The sequence below is a fragment of the Papaver somniferum genome, chromosome 9, assembly GCF_003573695.1.
Source record: "Papaver somniferum cultivar HN1 chromosome 9, ASM357369v1, whole genome shotgun sequence".
In the NCBI taxonomy this organism is placed as follows: Eukaryota; Viridiplantae; Streptophyta; class Magnoliopsida; order Ranunculales; family Papaveraceae; genus Papaver; species Papaver somniferum.
The window spans coordinates 186,018,158-186,040,720 of NC_039366.1; the positions used below are offsets into that span (position 1 = coordinate 186,018,158).

At 35.9% G+C, this 22,563-nt stretch overlaps 1 protein-coding gene across 2 annotated transcripts; it reads left to right on the plus strand.

Annotated features, from left to right (window-relative positions):
• The first annotated feature begins 279 nt into the window (after nucleotides 1-279).
• On the plus strand, nucleotides 280-1,708 carry LOC113313253 (protein yippee-like At3g55890). Of its 2 annotated transcripts, none has more exons than XM_026561994.1 (5): nucleotides 280-525; nucleotides 800-897; nucleotides 979-1,087; nucleotides 1,195-1,250; nucleotides 1,419-1,708. In XM_026561994.1, the coding sequence occupies exons 1-5, from the start codon at nucleotides 430-432 to the stop codon at nucleotides 1,507-1,509; spliced, it is 450 nt and encodes a 149-aa protein (XP_026417779.1). In that variant the 5' UTR covers nucleotides 280-429; the 3' UTR covers nucleotides 1,510-1,708. The 2 variants fall into 2 exon arrangements, with proteins under 2 accessions (XP_026417779.1, XP_026417780.1); XM_026561995.1 differs by having other exon boundaries at nucleotides 854-897; nucleotides 1,419-1,668.
• The last annotated feature ends 20,855 nt before the right edge of the window (nucleotides 1,709-22,563 follow it).

Sequence of the window (22,563 nt, forward strand, 5' to 3'; positions counted from 1 at the left end):
AAAAATCTAACAGGGTATGATAAAAACGACGCATTTTAAGAAATTAATACCCTCTCCTCTCATTTCATTTAAAAAAAATAAAAAAAATAAATACCTAGCCTAACAGGGTAAATGTGGGTTAACTAGAAATATTTCTAGAGGATCCGTATACTACCTAGATGCGTAAACAGAAAAATCACGTAATTTTGTTTTTTATTTTCACTTCTCTCATTGGACGAAACTACACACAAAGTAATAAAGTAACTAATAATGTCCTCATTCCTACAAACTCCCTTTTGACTCCACATCTAGAAAAGTCTTATTCTCCAAAGTTTTCTGCAGATTTCCTTTGCTGTTAACTTGTTATTGGCTATTTCCCCTGATTCCGGTTATTCAGTTCTGTAATAATAACTTCTCTGTAGTTTACTTTAAATCTGCTCAGAGAAAGATATGGGGAGAGTTTATGTGATAAATCTGGAAGGAAAGATCTATAACTGCAAACACTGTCAGACCCATCTTGCTCTTGTTAAAGACATCGTTTCAAGAGTATGTTGTTCAATCATTGATTATTTCCTTTTTTTAGATATTCTTTTTTCCGATTCCCAAATGTGTAGGGGTTTCCATGGAGTTTTTGATCGAATTACTTGTAGGGTTTTCATGGATTGTTGGTAATTTACTTCATATGAAAATTGAAATTTGAAGGGAACTCATTTCGGGTCTTGAGCTAATCAAGAACATCTTTTGATTGTTTGATTTCCTGGCTTTCATAATTTGGGTCTATCCATGGATTATGATCGGAGTCTTATGGTTGATTTACTAGAATTTAAGCACCATCCAAATCCAAATGATGTGTTTTTCTTTACTTCATGTTCAGAATTTCACTTGCAGACATGGGAAGGCTTATCTTTTCGATAAGGTGTAAGTAGTCCTATCTGTGTCCCCAAAACCATTTCAATTTCATTACTCATTCTGTTCATAATGATGATGAATCTTTGACAGTGTGAATGTGAATGTGGGAGCGAAAGAAGACCGGATGATGATAACCGGATTGCACACCGTTGTCGACTTATTCTGTGTTGGGTGCGGGGCAATCGTCGGTTGGAAATATGTAAGATTAGGGATATGAACTTGAATTGTTGTAGTCCTTCGGTTCTTATGGTGTTGTAGTGATTTTGATATCAATTTCCTCTTCTTCTTTTATTTCTTTCTCTCAAGGAATTTGCACATGAGAAGGCCCAAAAATACAAAGTCGGGAAGTTCATCCTAGAGAGGTATGCAATTTAGATACAATGATCCAGATAGTAATACTCTCTCCGTCTCTAGAAAAGAGATATTCAATCTGACATCTTTTAGGCTAAAATGGAAATGTGATAGTTTCAAACTGGGTTCATCTCTTCTTGTTATGCTTCTCCTTACGTTGATGATGTTGAGAGATGCAGGTATAGAGTGTCAGGTCCAGACGAAAACAACTCTCGGCTGAATCTTGAAGTTGCTCAGGCTAATGTTAGTGATGATGCCGACGATGATTGATTAATATAGAGGATGCAGCAAGCAAATAGACATCCTTTTGACTGTTTTTAACAATAATTTGTACATATTGCCGCAGATTTGAATGATGTTCTTAAATTGTTTCAAATTTCGCTAGAAGGATCTGTCTCCCAGTTATGTAATTATTGTTAATCTTCACTACACCAGCATCAATTCAAGCTTTGAATCAGAAGTAGCTAAACTCTAGAGTCGAGACTGCAAAGTCCTATTTGTGCATTTCCTGCTGACATAGTAAGAAAGATACAGACAGACAGAACTTACTTGAGTATATTGCCATTACATCATGGACAACAAACATATCTGCAATGGACTATATATCTCAATTTAGCCAAAACATACTGACATGACAAGAAGCACTAAAAGGGTACCAGACTACCATAAAGATCTCCAGATGATTTGTTCTTTGCATTCCATTCCTATACCACCTAGATCTCAGTTAAATTCTGACGACAATAGGACAAGCTCAAGGTCGAAACAGTTGAAGTCTTTCTGCAGTTATTTTCACTGGAAACTGCAGAAGTATATGATACCTCTGTTGCGACTTTCAGATGTTGTCACAAGCACAAACTATCTTATTGACATGAATAAAGTGGTATCTATCTATCTAGCTGAGTGAATACACCATTCGCTCAGATATTCCTACACCCACAGCCTTCATGCATCTTTGCAACTGCTTTTCACTGGAACCAAACAAGCTCGTTGCAGTTGCAGAGACAAGAATTTTACGATTCATGTACTCGCCACGAGGAATGTCAATTGCAAAGTTATAATACACATAGATGATAGATTCATAGCAACTTTTAATTCAAGAGTCTTAATTAAGAGATAGTTGATAATAAAAAAAGGACCTAAGTTCAGAAGTCTCCGCCGACAGGAAATCCCAGGATGTGTACTACTCTGCCATGACTCAGTTTCTGGGTCAAAAGAGCAATACCCAGCCCAAAAGTTCCACCCATCGCCACCACCTTAAGTTTTTCATATTTCTCAGGACCTGCTTTAGGAGACTCCTATTGGCGGGTGGATACCCACTCCACTTATGAGTGGACCGGACATAAGTTTCTTTTGAAAATCCGTTAGTTTATTTTGAGAGTGCATATCATTGGACACCCGCACCTCCTAACTTTTTTAAGTCATTCTAGAGGCTAACTTAGTATAACGTGCTAGGCAAGTGACGTATAATGGTTGCGCGTTGCAGTATTGCAGGCCAAGTTAGTGTGCAAATAGGATGGTGCGACACTGCGTAGACTGTCAAACGCTAAAAATGGCAAAATCCTGCAGGGCCAGTGAAGCGCAAAGGTGGCGCTACGCTGTAAATATATTTGGCTAAGAAATGAAGTTTTTCGGCTGACACAATGAAGCTTCATCGAGGGAAAGACAAGACATGGCCAAAGTGACAAGATGCAACATGCGATTTTGGCATTAAGGCCAGCGGCGAATCCAGAATGAAACCTTAGTGGGGGCGCACTGTATTCTTGAAGAACATAACTAAAAGCAACTAAAAATAATCGCATAGATCAATACCGAAGTAAACTCAAATTTGATTAATCGGTAAGAAAAGATACATAGATTAAGTAATTGAAAAAGAAAAAAATGAAGAACTTGAGTACCTAGGAGTAAAAATGCTTACTTGGAGATGGAATCGATATAACGAAAAATAATTATCCTTCAGCCGTTCATGAACGTTATACTTAATTCTAGGTCAGTTTCTGGTTAGTGGAGAATCACGAATAAGACTGAAACTGGTTTCAGATACAGATATTTGCCGTAAATAATTGGGGCACGAGGTTATCTCCAATCAAAAATACATAGGTTTTTCTTTCTTTCCAAAAATTTACGGGGGGTGGGGGGTGGGAGTGACCCCAGTGGCCCCATCGTGAATTCGCCACTGATTAAGGCATATCCTTGGAATTGAGTTGGCCGAAACTCAAGGATGATGCAAGAACGTAGAATAGGCCAAGAGTTGGTCTATGGTATTAGTCCAAGGCTGACCAATCTTGAACAATGCAAACAAGCTAGCAATGCAAGATTGGCATTGTTATTGTCAAGCAAATTGGCTAAGTGAAGCATACGACGCATGAATAACCAGAATGAGCTTAAGGTGTTGGCCTTGATGATCGAAGCACAAGAATTTTTCGTGCATTATCTTAGAGCAAGAATTTTGCAGGGCCAAGATGGCTGAGCATTGGATCAAGGCCGAATTCAGTAAAGCGCTACAGTGGCGCAATACGGCTCAAGTGACGGTTAGGAGTTGGTTATTGGCTTTGGGAGCATGCCAATGGAGTGAGACAAGTTAGAACGGTTATAAAATGTGTTTATAATCATATTAGAGTGTTCATAACCAACAAGAAAAGGTGTGGCACCAATTGGCGTGACAACACAAAAGGTGGCAGTTAAAGTTGGCGGTTATGGAAACTCCTTGGACACTTGGATGTCTAAAACTTGTGCAAGCGCTTGAACATAAGTTTTGACCTAGTCTAGGAATCAATAATGTTGGTGTTGTTCGTTTTTAGAGAAGAACCAATAAATAATGTATGAAGTGTTTTAGGCATTCACCAAGAGGGATGCCGACCATGATTGATTAATATAGAGGATGCAGTAAAAATAGTCTGGCATTTTTAGGGGCGACCCCAAAAGAATTAGGGGCGACTTTTTTATTCCCAACCCATACACATCGTTAAGGGATGTCCAAAACGCGGAGAATACGTTAATTCCCTTACATAATCGGAAGCTATTTTTTTGACCGATTGATATATCACAATCGGAAGGTTCTTAACGTGGTTATACTACCGATTAAGTTCGTTTTTGTGCCAAACGTGTATCTTGGTTGTATAACAATCGGTAGACTAATAACCTCACTAGGCTACCTATCATAGTAGCTCCTAAATTCCCAAAATTGGTGATTTTGTCGAAGAAGAAACTTGGGGCAACTGTGTAATCGGAAGTCGTATTAATTACCTATTATTCAAGTTCCCAAATTCGAAAAAACGGAGATTTCTGAAAAAACAAAATTTGGGGGAACTGTATAATCGGAAGGGAAAGTACCTTATTTGACTACCGATTATACTAGTTCTCAAATTCGAGAAAATTGAGATTTCGGCAAAAACAAAATTTAGGGCAACTGTATAATCGGAAGGGAAAGTACCTTATTTGACTACCGATTATACAGTTTACCCTGCAAAATAGAGTCGTTTAAACTCTAAACTCTATATAAGGATTGTATCCTTTTACCCTCTATGGAACACAAATACCTTTAAACTCTCTCCAACATCATCTTCAACATAATGGCACAACCATTCATTAATCCTACGGAGTTCACGATTGAAGAAGATTTATCTTTATGTAGGCGCTATGTTCAATTCTATCCAAGACGAGGAGAAGAACGTAGGCAAGGAGGCGTAATGAGTATGAGTTATTTGAGGAGAATTCACGAAAAATTCTGCCGACACCGATAACCCAAACAACCGCCACTCCGCTGATCTTTTCTGTCGAGTTGTTTCAATACACAGACACGTCGACGAATTCGTCCATTTAACTTATCTTGTGAATCAATATCGATTGAGGGGTGAAACCAATGATGAGGTTATAGCACGATCTCTCGGGGAATGGCGGAGATGGAAAAGATCAAGCTTCCGTTATGAAGCTCATTTTAGAATCCTTAGGGCGATGGAAAGATTTAATCCATTTAGGACTCGTCCAACACGTCCACGGCGCTAATCACAATAACTTGTAATAGAATTGTGGAAGTTCAATGTAAAATTATGATGATACGTAGGTGATTTTGTTATGAATTTCAAAATATTTATGAAAATCGGAAGTTTGATTTCTTTATATACCTACCGATTATACTTCAACGGCTATTTATTTCAAAAGAATCTAGCCGTGCCTCGAAAACCACACACAATCGGTTGATTATACATATTGATAAACCTCTGATTATATTATCTAATGAGACTGGGAACTCTGTTGACAAAACAACCTATAATCGGAAGTATATAACTATCAATATCTACCGATTACTCATAATCGGTTTCTTTGGTTCAACAATTTCCTACCGACTGTGTGGAATAATTGTGCGTAATTTCAGTACAGTCTTGTTAAAGTACGCATCAACGGCCATATTTTCAGAAAATAGAGACGTTGGGACTCTCATCTATATAAGGAGGGTAAACTCTTCTTATTTATGCACCAAACAACACATATATAGCATCGTGTATTCTACAAATACATTTTCCATCGTCTACTTTTGTGAATTCATTATATATCTCAACTAACAAGCATGACAACGTTTGATGCAGCTGAAGATTTGGTCATTGTGAAAACATGGTATCATGAAACAAGACGTGAAGATGTGATAGCAGGAAGGTTAACACCCGAAGTCTTTTGGGCGAGGGTATATAGCCAATTTGTGCGAGAGTATGGAAATCTAAAGCAAAGATCACTCCAACAAGTTCATGATCATTTCCGACTTGTCCAAAAAGGGGTAAATGATTACATAACGATACAAAAGAGGATGTTTAACACTAGCCACTTAAGCTTGTCGATCCAACAATTTGTAAGTATTTGCATACTTTTTTTAAATAACACCGGGTGTCTAATCTTTCTTACAAAAACGAAGTTGACATAATTTTGTGTTTGTAACACTCGCAAAAAGACAGTACTTAGTGGAAAAGAGTGAAGAATTCACTTATGATGGGAGTTATGAATTCCTGAAGTCTGTGGCAACAGTGTGAAGATTGATCGATGGTTACAATCAGAGGTTATTAAGTTATGTAGTCTACCGATTACAGGAAATCGGAAGTTTATTTCATATGTTGTCTACCGATTATGGGAAAAAATTTCACTCTTTTTTGTCAGAGTTTGTTGACAATCGGATGTTTATTTAATATGTAATCTACCGATTCTGGGAAAAAAATTCAGTTTTTTTGTCAGACTTACAATCGGAAGTAGCATTAGAAAATATGATAACCGATTTTAACATTGATTGTTTCTGTTTACAAAATCTTGTATAATCGGTTGATATATTAATAACATACCTACCGATTATATCTTTATACTTCACAGAAGTTTCCAAAAAGTTCCAAAAAAACACATCTTTCAAAAGTATTGATCATTCATCTTCATCATCTGACGGAACCAATTCGAGTAGGCCTTCCGGAAAGTTTTCCTTCATGACGCGATCCCAATCCAACATGTTGGTCTCATATTGTTTCAACCAATCGTTACAATGATTCGTTGGGAAGTAATCACTCCAACCACCCAACGGAGGTAATGGGCACTCTCTCTTTACTCTTAAACCGATAAAATGCATCTCATTCACAAATGCCATAACAATTCTTCTATCTTTAACCGATTCATCGCAAACCGTCCTTGTAGGTGCAAACGTAAAAAAGTGTCCATACTTAGGAGGAACAAAGAAATGTACCACGCAATTCAAAGTGTCCGCTAAGAGATATCCACATTTAGGCATTGTCATCCAATACTTGGATCCGATTGTCTTCAATCCCTTTCGGCACTTTACACGTGCAACTAAGTCTTTGAATTGTAGTTCTTTGTCGTGTCTATCTCCTTACTTCATCATCCCGATATATAAATACTTGTCCTTGATTAGTTGTACCGCCATCTTAGTTCTTAAATCTTGCCATTGGGTGACATCTTCGTTCACCGCCTCTCCAAAGTAACCAATTTGTTCTGTAGCAACGTGAAACCCACAATTGCCATCCCCATCAACCTCGTCGGTGCATAAAACAAATGGAACAATGAGTGGAGGGAGTTGTTCCATATACTCTTCTATAATCGTATACCTTGATCGTGTTGGTATTCCATTAAAATCCCTATGACAACGAAGAGTACCATACTTCTCTCTTATAGTCACTATTTCCGTTGATTGTGTTTGTCGCGAGTCGCTCATTTGATCAAAGGCATGTTATATTTGTTTGTCTTGTATGCGGTATCTATCAACAAAATTTGATGAAAACACTGAGCTAATTTTATCATTTCGGTATGTGCCAAGAAAATACGTACCACTTTACCATCCTTTTCTTCCGTTCTCAACGTGTAGTCGTGTAACTCAGCTAACCACTGCGATTTTTGCATGACCTTTCTACCATCCCATTCCGTCCTTTTGATCGTAGCTAGGGCCTACTTAATTGTAGACAAAGAAGACAAGTTGTCGGGGTCGTCCGCCTTTATTTTACTTAAGATCGCACTCGCCTTTTGGATACGCATAGACCTCACCGTCTCCATTTCATGTGGTTTTAACTTCGCAACCATTACATGTCCAATAAGAGTATCCAGATCATCGTGGTTGTGACAACCATTAACAACTTTAGACGTTTTCCACTCTTTACTTTCTTTACCATAGGGCTTATATAAGACAATCTTAAATGGGCATCCAATCTTCTTTGTATGAGTTCGGTACTTCTTCATCTGCGTCTTCCTTAAATACTTATTATTCTTTCCCTCGTGACTCTTTTTCTTCCCACTTCGCTCACTCACCATTTCAAACCTGACGTCCTTCACACAAGGGTTATGAACTACCACACACATATTCTCTTTTGTCTTGTTCACAAGCCATACCTTTGCATCCTTCTTACTTCCAAATATCTAAATGCGCATATAAAAAAACAAAAATAATAAGCATAACCATGTAACATACATGATTGGAAAAATAAAGAGATGATTCATGACCATACCAAATCGTTTGCATAGCGTAGGTAAGTATCCGGCCTCAAATAATAATCGTCATTAACCGCTACAATCTCCTACGCACCATAAGAACAAGTTGTTGATTAATAATCGGAAGATAGTTTAGAGACAAGACACCCGATTATAGATTAATCGGGTACCATTAGGATACAGACTGACCGATTATATATTAATCGGTAGCCTATTACGACCATAAGCTACCGATTAACGAAATATACAAATGAACAATTTTCCTGTAAAGAAAACTTCAATAATCGGAGGTAAAAGTAATTCATAAACAACCGATTATGAAATATCAAGAATCACAAATATTTCATTTTTGGAGAATTTCGTATTTGGGGCGAAGTTTTACAATCGGACGTTTGTGGATGTATAAAACTTCCGATTATGAGAAATTGAAGCTTTCAATTTGGGGATTTTTTTCATATTCGGCAGATTATTACATCAACAGATATCTGATTTCCAATAATCAGTAGATATGGTATTAAATTAACTACCGAATATATGTCGTTCATGGCATTCAATGCATGCAGAAATCGCATTTTCACGTTCAAAAACACACACAAACACACATAACATGGAAAACTTGGGTATTATAGTTTGATAACAACATACCTGTACGTTTGATGCATCGTTAGCTTCGATCTCTGGTGATTTTCCATATTCTTCCATGAAAGCGTCGTCTTCTAGGGTTTCATCTCTCTTAAAGTTTGGATCATTCAACATATACCCCAAATCGTCATCTCTAAACGGTAGTGAACCTTTGAACTTCAACAACTTCACGTTCTTCTTCATACCCATCCATGTTTATGGAAGTTGGAAACAATCGGAAGTTGGCGACATATACCCCTTCTTCTTCTTTTTTTCTTCTTCTTCTCTCATTCAATCGGAAGATATCTCACAATGACCCAAAAACAATTTTCAAACACTAATATATAGACCCCAGACTACCGATTACAGGATTACACTTCCGATTATTTGTATAATTGGGAACTTTATAAGTTGTATATCCTACCGATTATAGTAGATTTCAAAATTTACGAGCCACATGGTTATGCCTGGATTTGTACCCTCTAAACCTATGGATTTTGGCAAAGGTTGGATTTGGGGCTTCGTATAATCGGACAGTAAGAAGTAATATATCCTGCCGATTAGGCTAGATTTCAAAATTCATTACATGAAGGATTTTTGAAAAAACTCATTTTGGGGCAACTTATAATCGGAAGGTTGTGGAACATATTAAACTTCCGATTACCGCTGCATCCAAAACACGAACCAAATGGTTTTGGCTGGCTGTGTACACTCAAAACCTATGGAATTTGGCAAGAGTTCGATTTGGGGCTCCTTATAATCGGTAGGTTGTTAAGCTGTACAAACTTCCGATTATAACAGGTTTCAAAATTCATTACGTGAAGGATTTTAGAAAAAACTCATTTTGGGGCAACTTATAATCGGTAGGTTTTGTAACCTATTTAGTTTCCGATTATGGCTACATCCACAACTTAAGCCAAGTGGTTATGGTTGGCTCTGCACCCCTCAGAACCTATGGAATTTGGCCAAGGTTGAATATGGGGCTCCTTATAATCAGTAGTCTTACAAGTTGGATAACCTACCGATTATACAAGGAGGGATTATTAGCCGAAGTATCTACACTATAATCGGTAGGTATAGTTTCAATTCACCTACCGATTATGGTGTAGGCTCCCGATTATATGAGGGCATATTGGCCATTTCGAAAAACCAGAGATAAGGGGTAGCTTAGAATTACGTTTGGGTGACCTTTTTTGTCTTTTAATGTCACCCTAATTTCTTTTGGGTCTCCCCTAAAAATGCCAGGAAAAATAGACATCCCTTTGACTGTTTTTTAACAATAAATTAATTTGTTTCAAACTTCGCGTCAAACTTCCAAATTTGTAATTATTGTTAATCTTCACTGCACGGGCATCAATATAAGCTTTCCCTAACATTTAAGTTGGATGGATATCAATGAAAATTAACCAGCGCGTGAATTAGTACTAAAAATAAATGACAATGTCTTACACACGGTAGAGATGTTGCCTATTGAATCTGAAGTAGCTAAACTTTGGATCATACTACTATTTAGTACTTGTATTCCAACCTATACCACCTAGATATCAGTTAAAAATTCTTACCGAGTACAAAAAGAAGGAAAGAACTGGAAGTTGCACATGCCGACAATAGGACAAGTTCATGGTCGAAACTTGGTAAAAGGCAAGCTCAAGAGTAACTGAAGAATTATCTTTGCAACTGCGTTTCCATGTAATGCTTTTCACTGCAAAATTTTACGATTCATGTACTGGCCACAGGGAATATCTATTGCAAAATTTTTAATAAACATAGATGATAGATTCATAGCAACTTTTAAAAGACTTAATTCAAGAGTCTTTTAATTAAGAAATCGTTGATATAAAAAAGGACCGAAGTTCAGAAGGGCTTGCCGACACGAAATCCCAGGATGTTAAATACTCTGCCATAAACCTGTTTCTGGGCGAAAAGTGAGACCCAAAGTTCCACAGACCGCCACCGCCGCACACTTTTCATATATCCCAGGAGGTGCTTCAGAAACCTTATTGGTATTGGACGACACAATCCATCTATTGGCGGGTGGATACCCATCGCTCTTATGAGTGGGCCGAACATAAGTTTATTTTGAAAATCTATTAAATATGTAAAAGCCACAAAAATTTAGAAAAATGCCCAGGGAGTTATCATTATAGACTTGGCTGTAAACCGATTATAGTTGGGCGGGGTGGTCTTGATAAAAGCTAACAATAAATTTTCCGCAATCAATTGACATTGACATACATACATAGTGTGGTATGGTTTACTTTGAAAACCAACGAATTCAGATCGCTGGTATAATCACCCAACAACATTATTATTGTGCTACAATATCGGCTAAGTACCACAAACATGCAGAAGGTATTCCAAAGATTACTTGCACCAAAAATTATCGCTCAAATATCTACACCCTTTTTCGATCCTCCAGAGCATGTCCATTTGCTTCTTTTTGGCATGTGGTGAACTTTTTTGTTTGGTAGTTGTATATCTGAAGGAAACCCCTCACTTATGGCCCATACATGTATACAACAAAGTCACTGTTATACCCCTCACTTAAGAAGAACCCTAATTTGAGGCATACAGGATAATTTTGGGGCATACATAATAAGACAAAAAGGAGGTTGGAAATAGTATTTCTAGGCTATCCCTTATCCAATCTATTTTCATATATGCGAAAATACCCTTGTGTGATTAGTGTTAAATTAGTGTTAATTTGATTAATTAGTTGTTAACGATTGCAGTTAGTTTAGTGTTAGTTTGGGATAATAATTTTGTTTTTAAAGAGAGTTAGTGAGTTATTTTAGAAAAAGAAGAAGAAGAGGAGGATTTTTTTTTTTCTTTGAGATCTTTGTGATTATTGAGAGATGTGTGGTCCAAATTCGAGTGAGGAAGGTGGATCTTCATCACGTAAAGCTAAGAAAATACATATCAATTATGGTGGAGATCCGGAATTGGCTTATTTGTTGAATTATGAAAATGATTTTACCCAAACTCAACTTTTTTCTCAAGCTCAAGATGATGACTATATGAAGCCAAATCTCGAAGATGAGTACATGGATGAGGAACCCAATGCTAATAATACATAAGTATGGTTGTAGACGTTGTTTAATGTCCGTTTTGTAGCTTGATTTCACCAAAAGTTATGATTTTTGCATGTAGTTCGGCGCAACAGGGTTAGGCTCGGCAGATAATTTGTATGCCGAACCTTGATAAATAAGAACAGTTCGGCTTATAATTTTAATCCCCAATAAGCCGAACACATATATGACAGGTAGTTCGGCTTTTCAAGTCAAACATGAATGAGCCGAACTTTAAGGATCGGCTTTCAAATAGTATTACGAATGAGCCGAACCTAACCCCAAACGATAGTGAAGTCTACTAATGGAGAACATCAAGGTCCAAATTAAACTCATTCAAATCAATGAGATATTATCGTCATCTTCAAGAGAATGAAAATACGAAAACAACGCAAAAAGAATGAGGTCATTCCGACATCGGACGAAGAAATTATGACCAAAATAAAATCTAAAAAATTGAGTGTACAAAGATAAGTTCGGCTGATAACTCATCATCACGAGTTAGTCGAACCTGGAGCCTAAAAATCAAGATTTTCGAAGTGTTTATAGAGATAAGTTCGGCTTAAAAGTAATCTAATCAAGTCAGCAGAACCTGACAACCACCTAGGGTAAATTTCACTTGTCAGGTTCGGCCGGGAAAGGTTAGCATGGTATTAGCCGAACCTGACACTGTTCTGGAACATTTTGGACGCAAAATTGACTTTTATCTCAAGGAGAAACGGTTTCGGAAGGATTCGAAATCCTAACTTTGAGAGCTCTATATAAGAAAATCCTTAACAATAGAATTCGAAAATCCTAACTTTGGATGGTGAATGGTAATTATAAGCCATTTGTTCGCTGAGATCATGAGGCTTAATTGGTCAGGCTTCTATGAAATGGTTAGTGATTCGAGCATTCCATGTAAAGTGGAATCCTCTGATTGTGTTACAAACACGAATTATCGATCAGCAGACATGAATAAATAAAGTGGTATCTTTGCAACTGTGTTTCCATGTAATGCTTTCACTACCAGCTGCGTCCGCGGGGTGAGCATGGATGGTCCGACGCAATGGCGGGTGGATGTCCACCCCTCTTATGAGTGGACTGGACATAAGTGTCTTCTGAAGTCTATTAAATATCTAGAATTCATTGGACACCCGCATCTCCAAATTCTATAGTATGTATAGAATTTTGCAAATTATGAAGGCAAAATTAGTACTCCATACTTACTTTTTAATAGGCTGGTTTGGTTTTTAGAGAAAGTTAAGGAAATTAAGAGAACCCATCATTGAAAGTGGTCCTCATGACACTTGTCAATAAAAGAAGTGAAGTGAAATGGTCCCCATGACACTTGTCAGCAAAAGAAGTAAAGTGAGATGGTCCACATGACACTTGTCATAAAAAGAAGTTAAGAGAAAAGTAGTCTCACAAAACCAAAGTAACATTTGACTTTCCCAATTAGGAAACAAGCCTATATTTTTGAAACATCTATTTATAGAAACTAGCCTATTAAAAAGTAACGGAGGGAGTAATTATACAAGTAAAATGATATATATCCAAGGAAATGATATATATCTGAGGATGATTTAGGTTTTTTTTTAATACCCTCATATATACTAAGTAGCAAATGATTATTGTGTAGAGTATTAAAATCACTTTCGTAGAAGATGATGATTGTTGGTCACTTGATTCTAGATGTTCGCACCACCACACCTCAAGGTAATCAAATTCAAAAATTTCGAAGGGCAATCAATGGAGCTAAATGTAATTAATCTCTTTGTGAAGTATGTCCGATTTCTTGAGAGTGTAACTATTGTAGCTTCTTTAAGGCTCTCCGAAGACCATCTGGAACAAAACAGTGTTATGAAGCAGCTACTAATGTTTTCGAGACCCCCAAATTGTGTAGTTAAGTTCTTGACAAGCAGCTTCTCTTAACAGTTCTTCCAAAATGTCAATGTTGATAAGGTAGTGTTTGTGAGTATATTTAAGAAATCCCCTTGTGGGTTTTTAAATACTGTTAAGAATTTTATTTAATTAAGAAATAGCTAACAATAATGTTGAGTCAGAATTTAAAGCATCTGTAATCCAGGATGGCATTTGATGTTGCCATACATGTTTACTTTTAATAGATAAAGCTTTTTCCGCAATAGTATCCGCGACATCATTTCCTTCACGATGGATAAAACTACATTTCCATGTGGTAAAATTATTAAGTAAAAAGATTGTATCTTGGATAATATTGGCATTAGTCCATTTGATGGCTCCCTTCTTCCCATTGATTGCATTCACCACCCTTTGGTTGTCTCTTTCCAGATGCAACTTAGAATTCCCCTTTTCTTTTGCCCATACAAATGCTGTCAGTGATTCTGCTTGTTCAGATTCTACTGTTGAACTGCAGTTTCCCCAAGCTCTATTGCTTGTACCTGAAATATTGCGACATATTAGTTCAATTCTTGTCTTTTTATTATACTTACGGAAGGCTGCATCAAAATTAATTGGAGGTCTCTGGATTTTGTGTTATGGTAGAAAGATGTTTCCATTTCTCACGGAGGTTTGAGTTCCCTGAACTCATAACCAGTCTGCTATGTGAGTCTTAATACCTGTTGTAACTGTTTCAATATTAACTTGTAAGTTATCTAATACAAAACTGCATCTCAATTTCCAAATATCACATTGTAAAACAAACATAGTTAAATTGAGTGACGTTTGTGGGTCTTAATTGCACATCATTATCAAACCACATTTTTTACCATTCAAAGATATCCTTACCCTGTAGAATCTGCACACTGCATTCCATAAAAAGATGTCGAGGAGTCTCTATGTGAAAATTACAAAGAGGACAATTTTCTAACACATGGTTGGAGTATCTGGCTATTCTATCTCTGGTAGGGAGACATTGCTGGAGGATCTTTCATATAAAATGTTGAACTTATACTGGAAGTTTAGTTTTCCATACTGCTTTGCAGTCAATAACATTGTTATTAGCTGGTCTAACCTGAGTAGAGTCTAAAATTGCTCTATAAGCAGTTTTCACTGAAAATTCACCAATAAGAGAAGGTTTCCATCTTATAACATTTTTTCTTTGTAAAGGAATTCTAATGTTTTGCATAGCATGGACTGTTTCACTATTAAATAAAGCTTCTAGAGTTTCTGTTTTCCAAGTTTTTGTTTCATTATCTATCGAATGGGAAACTCTATTAACATTTGTTGATATGAAATTTGACTTAGCTGGTCCACTTATACTAGGAATCCAAGTGTCTTTCCAAATAGAAATTCCAGTTCCATCCCTAATTTTCCAGCAGTAAAATTATTTAATGATATTAATACCATCACATATACCCTTCCACGCCTAAGAATCCTGTCTATTTAACATGCAATTAAGAGGATTTAAACCATGAAAATTTTTATGACTAAGTAAATTAGACCAAGGAGAATCAGGATCAACCAGCATTCTCCAAGCAAATTTTGTTAAAAAAGGCTTGATTAAGAATGGCTGACTGCCTAATGTTTAGACCTCCTAGATATTTAGGGAGAGCAACATGATCCCATAGTTTGAAAAACATACCTCTTTCACTTTGTTTCTTATTCCACCAAAAGTTTCTTTGAACATCATCCATTTTATCTGTGATTTTTTTAGGCATAGGAAAAATAATCATATGGTGACTAGCAGTTTTTCCTATAACAACTTGATTAAGAGTTGTCTTACTTGGTTGGGCTATATACTTTGACTGCCATTGGGAGAGTTTGTCACTAAATTTCTCCAACAATGGAGTGAAAAATTCTGATTTGTTTTTCTGGAGCAAAAGAGGAACAACTAAATATTTATCCTGCAAAGCCATTCTTTTGATATTCAAAGTATTAGAAATTTCACATTTTACGTGGTTTGGTACATTAGGGATAAAAACCAATCCATATTTTTCGAAATTCACTGTTTGACCAGAATATTTTCTAAAATTATCAATTATGTTGGCCAAGTGAATATCATCATTATTGACAGCCCTAGCAAATAACAAACAATCATTTTTAAAAAAATAGATGGCGCACAGAAGGGCTATTTTGGGTCACAGTACAACCATATTTTTCTCCGCAGCAAAGAGATTTATAGACAATGATTCCATACACAGTATATATAAAAAGGTAAAGTGATAGTGGATCACCTTGCCTTAGTCCTTTATGAGGAGTATACATTTATCCTGGAGAACCATTCAGCAAAATAGATGTTGAAACAATACTAATGCATTGGCTAATAAGATCACACAAATCTTTAGAGAAACCTAAACTTTTTAGGCTAGCAATCACAAAACTCCACTCTATCCCATCAAAGGCTTTACTCATATCAAGTTTAATGGCCATCTAACCTTTCATGCTCTTAGTTTTTTTCATGGTATCAATAAGTTGATGGGCCGTAACAATATTATATGTTATCACCCTACAAGTAACGAAAGCTGACTGGAAAGGAGATATGAATTTATTCAGTAAAGGTATAAGCCCAGTGACAAGTAGCTTAGAGACGATTTTATAACTCACATTGCAAAGACTAATGGGTTTAAAATCAACATCAGAAACTAGACAGTTTTTCTTAGGAATAAGAGCAGTAAAGTTACGGTTTAGCTGTTTAAGAAGGTGTTTTGAGTGAAAAAGGCTTGAACCATACTTATTATATCATCACCAACAATTGACCACATATTTTGATAGAACCCAGGAGGGAATCCATCGGAAGGATGATTTAGAGTAAGGATATATATATTTAAGGATGATTTAGATTAATCGTAGTCATGTGCTAAAATGCCAGATTTGGCAAAAAGTCGAACGCAGCTAGGGAAGGTAAAAAAGCCAAAAAGCTAAAACCAATACAAATGTGGCAGCCAGATTCAACAATCGCTAAAAATATAACGAGACGCTAATTATATGTGTGTCCTCGTTTGGACACAATTACTAGGGCACGTTTGTGGAGAAACGTTGATACGACAAAATACGTCCAATATTCAAACACTCATAAATTCAAATGTTATTAATTGCATCCATACTTTTTTATTTTGACGGGTCAGTATAATGGTTGCGTAATTCAACATTGATTGTTATTGCCTATGTTACCACAGTGAATGTTATTTGGTGAAAAAGTGGGGGTCTAACAACCTCACCCAATATTTCGTTTAGGCAATCTGTATGGACAAACTCCAATATAATTCCAAGGGAATCAACTAAACATACAGACTCAATTAATTAAAATATATTCAAGAGTTGTATCTCCGTTTCACAGTTTAATCAGCAAATCAAAGAGATAGAAATCCGCGAGCCTGATTATTATGTTAAACAACTTGAACGGTACCAAAAACCAATGTTCAAGTCTCAATCAATTTATATCAACAACCAAAGGTTGGATTACCTAAATTGATTGAACTACGCACAACATGTGATAATTCAATATTATGAGAAATATAATGCAGAAAAGAAATAACAAAGACACCAGAAATTTTGTTAACGAGAAAACCACAAATGCAGAAAAATCCCGGGACCTAGTCCAGATTTAAACACCACACTGTATTAAGCCGCTATTGACAACCACATCCGGTTAAATGCGACCTTTCCTTAAAATCATATTGTTAACCACTATAACGGGAGTAACGAAAACCTCTTTCTTTTATCAATTTGTCAACCGGGAATGATTAAAGTTATGATTTTTTTTCCCAAAAAGAAAATATTCGACACATAAAATGTGTTTGTTAACGATATTATGGTTTTCTTCATTGCTATTGGGTTCAGATTTCAAAAATCAATTAACCTTTACATCAAAATATTACAAAAGCTATAACAAGATCGTTACCTCGACCACTGTTTTGGTCTAGATCACACAGCCCTTTCTTGGTTCGTTCATGTTATACAATCCCATCAGTCTATAGTAGTTGGAATTATAAAAATGACTATCATAAAATTAACATAATTAAAGAAGATAGATTATCCATCAATCAATAATATAAAAATTTCAACATAGAATTTCAGGGTTTAAGATTTAGGATTAACGTTACTGTTCTGGAATCTAGATCAAGATAACATTTTTTTTGAAGCATGTATACAATAAAAGGAACTAAATTATATATATATATATTATTGAAGCATGTAATTAATAACAAAACTAGGAGGAAATTACACGAGGGTATCTAGTACCCATGGAGTCGCTGAGTACAATTTGACTAATGAAATTTGGGAATGTATGTTCCCAGATTTTGGTTCCAAGATTCCCCGTTTGGCTTCCATATTCTGCGTGATTAGCAAGGCCGTCCGCCGCTTGATTTCCTTCTCTGTAGTTGAGCTAGATGGCTCTGTGTGGTATCTGATTAAAATTGTGTTTTATTTCCTTTATCATTCTTTTTAAATACCAAGGTGGTGTTGTAGGGGATGTGACAAAGTGCAGAAGAGTTTCAGAATCTGTCTCGAAAAGTACTTTCATCCATTGTCTATCTATCACAGTTCTTGTAGCCAGCAACAACGACCAGGTTTCTGCTATTAAAGCAGTAGTAATTCCTAGAGGTTGCGCGAGAGCCATGATGACTTTTGCTTTCGAGTCTCTGTAATGAAGCCTGCCCCTGCCAATCCGGGGTGTCCTCTGGCAGTTCCGTATGTGTTGATTTTTATCCAATCTGAGCTGGGATAGGACCATCCTACCAATATTGTTATCGTCATTCTATTTCCTCTTGAGGGAGTGAAAGTTGGTAAGTCGCCTGGAAGAGTAGGGGGACTGAATTTTGAGCCCATATGTACTCCTGTTGTTGCTTTAGGGTTGAAAATAAAATGTCATTTGATGTTGCCTGTTTTTGACGGTAGACAAATTCGTTTCTAGTCAACTAGAGTGACCAAAAAGATAAGAAAGAATAGAGTACTGTGGGAGGGACCTGTTGTTGTAGGAGTTGGGAGATGGTTGTTTGAGGTGTTATTGCATTTGGGATGACAATGGGGGTATTTACGGTGTTGGTAAGTTTGATTGAGTAGAGTGTTTCAGGTTGTAATCGATACCGGGCAACGTAACAGTAAGTGATCCGCTGATTATGTATCAGAATTACAACGAGGGCAGAGTTGACGAGATTGATTCGGTTTAAGATGGTGATCCGTCATTGTAATAAAAGTAACTAAAACATAACACTCCTTCTATTTTTGTTTCACTTTGTTCTTTACACAATTTGCTTCTTCAAACAATTTTCTTCTGCTACTATTACTTCTTTAAAATCGTCATCATCAATGGAGAATTTTTTGGTTTCAAAATTCAAATTGGAAGACTACCTACTCTTTGTATTTAACTAATAGAGGTTTGGCTTGCATTGAGGTAGGGGATTCTCTCTTTGATTTCCATTTCAAAGGATTGTTTTGAGCAAATTGTTGATATTGTTTAATATATTTCGTTCTTAATGGTTGATATTCCTTTGATTCAATGAAGAGTGTGTTGCATGCACCTTAAACTCTTGTTTCACTGCTTGATTTTGTAAATTTTTCAATTTGGTATTCTTAATCAAATAAATTAGGGTTCTTGAGAAATTTGGGGGTTTTTCTTCCAAACCTATTTAATTTGAAGTTGATGAAATGGGTTTATAACGGGTTTTGATTTGCATGATTTTCAACCTAGAATTTCTAATCAATGACTTCATTTTTATGTATGTTGATTGTTCTTTTCCTATTTGTCTATGTTGATTGGTTGAACTAGAAGATTTGTAAGACTAGAGATTTGAGGATTTGTTTATGAGAATTTTAAGAAGGAATCATGAAAATGTTTCTGGCCTGTTTTGACGAGTCCTTTGACACATATATGGACCTTGTTGATTTTTACTGTATTTTTTTATGCCCTGTTTTCCAAGTTTTTGTTTCATTATCTATCGAATGGGAAACTCTATTAACGTTTGTTGATATGAAATTTGACTTAGCTGGTCCACTTATACTAGGAATCCAAGTGTCTTTCCAAATAGAAATTCCAGTTCCATCCCTAATTTTCCAGCAGTAAAATTATTTAATGATATTAATACCATCACATATACCCTTCCACGCCTAAGAATCCTGTCTATTTAACATGCAATTAAGAGGATTTAAACCATGAAAATACTTATGACTAAGTAAATTAGACCAAGGAGAATCAGGATCAACCAGCATTCTCCAAGCAAATTTTGTTAAAAAGGCTTGATTAAGAATGGCTGACTGCCTAATGTTTAGACCTCCTAGATATTTAGGGAGAGCAACATGATCCCATAGTTTGAAAAACATACCTCTTTCACTTTGTTTCTTATTCCACCAAAAGTTTCTTTGAACATCATCCATTTTATCTGTGATTTTTTTAGGCATAGGAAAAATAATCATATGGTGACTAGCAGTTTTTCCTATAACAACTTGATTAAGAGTTGTCTTACTTGGTTGGGCTATATACTTTGGCTGCCATTGGGAGAGTCTGTCACTAAATTTCTCCAACAATGGAGTGAAAAATTCTGATTTGTTTTTCTGGAGCAAAAGAGGAACAACTAAATATTTATCCTGCAAAGCCATTCTTTTGATATTCAAAGTATTAGAAATTTCACATTTTACGTGGTTTGGTACATTAGGGATAAAAGCCAATCCATATTTTTCGGAATTCACAGTTTGACCAGAATATTTTCTAAAATTATCAATTATGTTGGCCAAGTGAATATCATCATTATTGATAGCCCTAGCAAATAACAAACAATCATTTTAAAAAAAAGATGGCTCACAGAAGGGCTATTTTGGGTCACAGTACAACCATATTTTTCTCCGCAGCAAAGAGATTTATAGACAATGATTCCATACAGAGTATATAAAAAGGTAAAGTGATAGTGGATCACCTTGCCTTAGTCCTTTATGAGGAGTATACATTTCTCCTGGAGAACCATTCAGCAAAATAGATGTTGAAACAATACTAATGCATTGGCTAATAAGATCACACAAATCTTTAGAGAAACCTAAACTTTTTAGGCTAGCAATCACAAAACTCCACTCTATCCCATCAAAGGCTTTACTCATATCAAGTTTAATGGCCATCTAACCTTTCATGCTCTTAGTTTTTTTCATGGTATCAATAAGTTGATGGGCTGTAACAATATTATATGTTATCACCCTACAAGTAACGAAAGCTGACTGGAAAGGAGATATGAATTTATTCAGTAAAGGTATAAGCCCAGTGACAAGTAGCTTAGATATGATTTTATAACTCACATTGCAAAGACTAATGAGTTTAAAATCAACATCAGAAACTAGACAGTTTTTCTTAGGAATAAGAGCAATAAAGTTACGGTTTAGCTGTTTAAGAAGGTGTTTTGAGTGAAAAAGGCCTGAACCATACTTATTATATCATCACCAACAATTGACCACATATTTTGATAGAACCCAGAAGGAAATCCATCGGAAGGATGATTTAGAGTAAGGATATATATTTAAGGATGATTTAGAGTAATCGTAGTCATGTGCTAAAATGCCAGATTTGGCAAAAAGTCGAACGCAGCTAGGGAAGGTAAAAAAGCCAAAAAGCTAAAACCAATAAAAATGTGGCAGCCAGATTCAACAATCGCTAAAATATAACGAGACGCTAATCATATGTGCGTCCTCGTTTGGACGCAATTACTAGGGCACGTTTGTGGAGAAACGTTGATACGACAAAATGCGTCCAATATTCAAACACTCATAAATTCAAATGTTATTAATTGCATCCATATTTTTTTATTTTGACGGGTCAGTATAATGGTTGCGTAATTCAACATTGATTGTTATTGCCTATGTTACCACAGTGAATGTTATTTGGTGAAAAAGTGGGGGTCTAATAACCTCACCCAATATTTCGTTTAGGCAATCTGTATGGACAAACTCCAATATAATTCCAAGGGAATCAACTAAACATACAGACTCAATTAATTAAAATATATTCAAGAGTTGTATCTCCGTTTCACAGTTTAATCAGCAAATCAAAGAGATAGAAATCCGCGAGCCTGATTATTATGTTAAACAACTTGAACGGTACCAAAAACCAATGTTCAAGTCTCAATCAATTTATATCAACAACCAAAGGTTGGATTACCTAAATTGATTGAACTACGCACAACATGTGATAATTCAATATTATGAGAAATATAATGCAGAAAAGAAATAACAAAGACACCAGAAATTTTGTTAACGAGAAAACCACAAATGCAGAAAAATCCCGGGACCTAGTCCAGATTTAAACACCACACTGTATTAAGCCGCTATTGACAACCACATCCGGTTAAATGCGACCTTTCCTTAAAATCATATTTGTTAACCACTATAACGGGAGTAACGAAAACCTCTTTCTTTTATCAATTTGTCAACCGGGAATGATTAAAGTTATGATTTTTTTTCCCAAAAAGAAAATATTCGACACATAAAATGTGTTTGTTAACGATATTATGGTTTTCTTCATTGCTATTGGGTTCAGATTTCAAAAATCAATTAACCTTTACATCAAAATATTACAAAAGCTATAACAAGATCGTTACCTCGACCACTGTTTTGGTCTAGATCACACAGCCCTTTCTTGGTTCGTTCATGTTATACAATCCCATCAGTCTATAGTAGTTGGAATTAATAAAAATGACTATCATAAAATTAACATAATTAAAGAAGATAGATTATCCATCAATCAATAATATAAAAATTTACAACATAGAATTTCAGGGTTTAAGATTTAGGA

Coding starts and splice junctions, on each gene's coding strand:
- LOC113313253 (XM_026561994.1), top strand. CDS start 430: ATGGGGAGAGTTTATGTGATAAATCTGGAAGGAAAGATCTATAACTGC. Junction 1,088..1,194: donor CAATCGTCGGTTGGAAATAT/GTAAGATTAGGG, acceptor CTTTCTCTCAAG/GAATTTGCACATGAGAAGGC. Junction 1,251..1,418: donor GGGAAGTTCATCCTAGAGAG/GTATGCAATTTA, acceptor TGAGAGATGCAG/GTATAGAGTGTCAGGTCCAG.